Source organism: Mus pahari, chromosome 1 (assembly GCF_900095145.1).
Source record: "Mus pahari chromosome 1, PAHARI_EIJ_v1.1, whole genome shotgun sequence".
NCBI classification, from domain to species: Eukaryota; Metazoa; Chordata; class Mammalia; order Rodentia; family Muridae; genus Mus; species Mus pahari.
In genome coordinates, this window is record NC_034590.1 from 4,283,996 (window position 1) to 4,287,189 (window position 3,194).

At 46.4% G+C, this 3,194-nt stretch overlaps 1 protein-coding gene across 1 annotated transcript; it reads left to right on the plus strand.

Moving 5' to 3' along the window:
• The first annotated feature begins 1,135 nt into the window (after positions 1–1,135).
• LOC110332055 (major allergen I polypeptide chain 1-like) lies at positions 1,136–2,431 on the plus strand. Its single transcript, XM_021213012.1, has 3 exons — positions 1,136–1,210; positions 1,330–1,517; positions 2,280–2,431. Exons 1-3 carry the CDS (start codon positions 1,147–1,149, stop codon positions 2,307–2,309), a joined length of 282 nt encoding a protein of 93 aa, XP_021068671.1. The 5' UTR covers positions 1,136–1,146; the 3' UTR covers positions 2,310–2,431.
• The last annotated feature ends 763 nt before the right edge of the window (positions 2,432–3,194 follow it).

Consider the following 3,194-nt stretch of genomic DNA (forward strand, 5'->3'; position numbering starts at 1 on the left):
AGAACTTAATGAAGACACTAATAACATTTATTAATGGGGTATTCCTGTGTAATTTTAGCTAGCCTGGAACTATCGGTGTAGACCATGCTGACCTCTAACTCATGGAGACAGGTCTGCCTCTGCCTCCTACTAGCTGGGATCAAGGGTGTGAACCACATTGCCGACCATTACTAACAGATATTGACAATAATTACCACTAACTCCAAGGAAAGCAGAACCCACCACACATAAACACAAACACACACAGAGAGATACAGATACATACACACACATACACATACACACAAACACACACACACATACTCACCTTTCTTAGGAAGATTATGAGCTCAAGACCAACATGGGCAAGATTCTATATCATAAACAAATAAACAAACAAACAAAAACAACAACAAAAACTCACCAAAACCAAGAATCCCCCCACAACAGAAAACCTCAACTAGGTGTTTAAAAGGTCAAGTTTAGGCAGATATGACAGTGCTTGCCTTTAATTCAAGCATTCATATCAGAGAGATGCACAAAGGCCTTTTTGAGTTCAAGGCTAACCTGGCCTACATAGTTCCAGGTCAGCCTGGGCTATTTAGAGAGTCCCTAACTCAAAAAAAACAACCACCACCAACAAAAAAGATTAAATTGAACATTGCCTGCAATAGCAGGAGAAGCTTGGTTTGAAGTGATTGGTTCAAGGGAAGGCACAGAGAAAATGGAAGATAGGGGCAGGATAAAGACAGGGCAGGAGTAACATGGCAAGTGGTCTGAAGTCTAGATTGTCTAGACACTGACTGTGAGTAAGGCTCATAAGTAAACATTAAGGTTCCCAGTGTGACAGGGAGACACAGACCTCACTCTGGAGGTCTGATTGAAATTCCACTTGACTCTCCCGCTAGTCATCTTTTCCTTTGACTGTAAAAGGACAAGTGACCTTAAGAAGATCACGAAGAAGGAGAACATGCCGAGCCAGGTAATTGAAAAGATTTTGCCAAAATACATACCTCTCAATGACGCAAACACACCTTCAGGAAGTTCCAAGATGTGTCATGGGAGGGCCCTGGAGAGGCTCAGACATGGGCCCCTCCCTGCCCACTGAGCAGACCAGGGCAGTTAAAAATGGGACCAAGCTGGGTAGGAGCACCTGGCACTATTACCATGAAGCTCGCTGGTGCTCTGTTGATCCTCGGGGCTGCCCTGCTCCTCCTGACTTCAGGGGGAGGTGAGTATTACTGTGTGGGAGTCAGGGATGCAAGCTATCCAGGCTCTCACTCCCTCTATCTCCTGGGATATACTGATGCAGGTCTTTCAAGTGAGGGTCACCTTGTCTTTGTGTTCCAGATTGTGGCATTTGCCCAGCTATAAAAGAGGATGTTCGTCTATTTTTTTATGGAACCTCAAAAGAGTATGTTGACTACGTAAAACAATACAAAGATGACCCTGAAATACTGGAAAATACTGAAAAAATCAAGAAATGTGTTGATAGCAAGTTGACAGATGACGACAAGGCAGCTGCAACTGCTTTCATTGTGAGTCTCTATGTGTCTGATTAGGGGCAGGGCTTGTGCTCTTGCACACCACTGAAGCTTCACTGAGAATCCAGAAGTGTGACACACCTGATTGAGGATGTTAGGAGGATGGGGAAGGAAGGGACTCTCAGACTGCCTGAGCTTGGCCTGGCTGCTCAGCTCAGTGAAGCCACAGTAGATCCCTGCCTGAGTTTGGCCTCCATCAGCCTTCCTGACACAGCCTCCCATGTCTAGCTGCACAAGCTTGGCACCTGGCACCCTTCTCCAACCTGGATCTTTTATCCTAACTTTTCAAACCTACCACTCCAGCTCCAAAATGTCATATGTTATCCTGTTCTCTGCACTTTGAAGGCCACTTTGTGGACTCCACATGTGGACATTCAAGGGTAGAATTAAAGTGAACCCCCTTATGTACCTAGAACAGGTGCCTTTAGCTGCAGATATTTGAGGGTCATCATTAACATGTCAGAGGAGTCAGTTCACTTGTGGGGCCCCAGCTGCCTACAGGTTCAAATGGGGCTCTGTCAGCTCCTCCCCATTTGGTCCCACTGGGACTATGGTGCCTCACAAGTTGACTCCTCCCATCTGGCAGGATTTGAGGCTCTTTACAAAGCTTGTCTCAACAGGTTGGGGACAAGGCTCCCTGGTCCTTTTCAGATACAAGAGCAATTGGCTGCAGGTCTTCTAGGAGGTGTCTCAGTGCATGGTCAGTGGGGCATGAGGTCTTCATTCCTGAGTTCTCACTTGGCTTTGTGTTTGCAGGAAAAAATAGAAGCCAGCAAGTTATGTTAATGGCTACAACTTTGCTCTCAAGGAAGCCACTTGCCTGCTCACCTACATAGATTCAGCAAGCCAAAGCCCTTCCACCCAGGTGTCTAAGAACAGAAATCCAACAATAAAAGCCTTGCAATTCAGAAGGGAGCCTGGATTTTTGGATTCAAGGTTGGGTCTGATTTGGTTGAAGGATATTTCAAGGACAACCTCTGGGACATTGAGGTGCCACAGCTCAATTGTGGTGTTGCCAAAATGTCCTGCAGAAGGCATGAGAGAATGCTAAGAAACCATAGTCACTACACTAGAGTGTCTGTCACCCTCATGGGACAGGGTCCACAGGGCACATACCTGACCTCCCAGACTGAACTCCCCAGGAACATGGAACTTAGTAGGACCAGGAATACCAAGGGTCTGTTGAGCACCACACAGGCTCTAAATAGCAGAATCTGTCCCTGCTCCCCAGTGTTTTGTACCTGAGCCAGTTGTGCATGTCTGTGTGTCATAGTGTGTCCCATGTAGAAAATAAAAATGTAAGTACCTATTTCCAAGGCTGTTGTGAGGCTTCTTGCCCCTCACAGTGAACAGAATTTCAGCCTAGAAATCAGAGTGGGACCTGGCCAATACCAGAATTCAGTTTATCCTAATATCAACTACCCAGATCTGAACCCAGTTTCTTCCCCACTGGGTGTTACATGGAGTGGGGACCTATGGTCCTAGGGCTTTAGAATCTGTCCTGTGGCTCTTCTCTGTGGACATGGCAGGAAGTCCTTTCTCACATCAGTCACCAAATAGTTGTTCTGTGGCCAGTCTCAAGGCCATGTGCCTTACTGCTCCATCAATGAGTCAGATCCTCACATGGGTCCCTGGCTCACACCAGCAGGCATACCCAGAATATATATATGT

Excerpts from the sequence above, each read along its gene's own strand:
- LOC110332055 (XM_021213012.1), top strand. The coding sequence starts at position 1,147 with ATGAAGCTCGCTGGTGCTCTGTTGATCCTCGGGGCTGCCCTGCTCCTC. Across the intron at positions 1,211-1,329 it reads CCTCCTGACTTCAGGGGGAG|ATTGTGGCATTTGCCCAGCT; the intron begins GTGAGTATTACT and ends TTTGTGTTCCAG. Across the intron at positions 1,518-2,279 it reads CAGCTGCAACTGCTTTCATT|GAAAAAATAGAAGCCAGCAA; the intron begins GTGAGTCTCTAT and ends TTGTGTTTGCAG.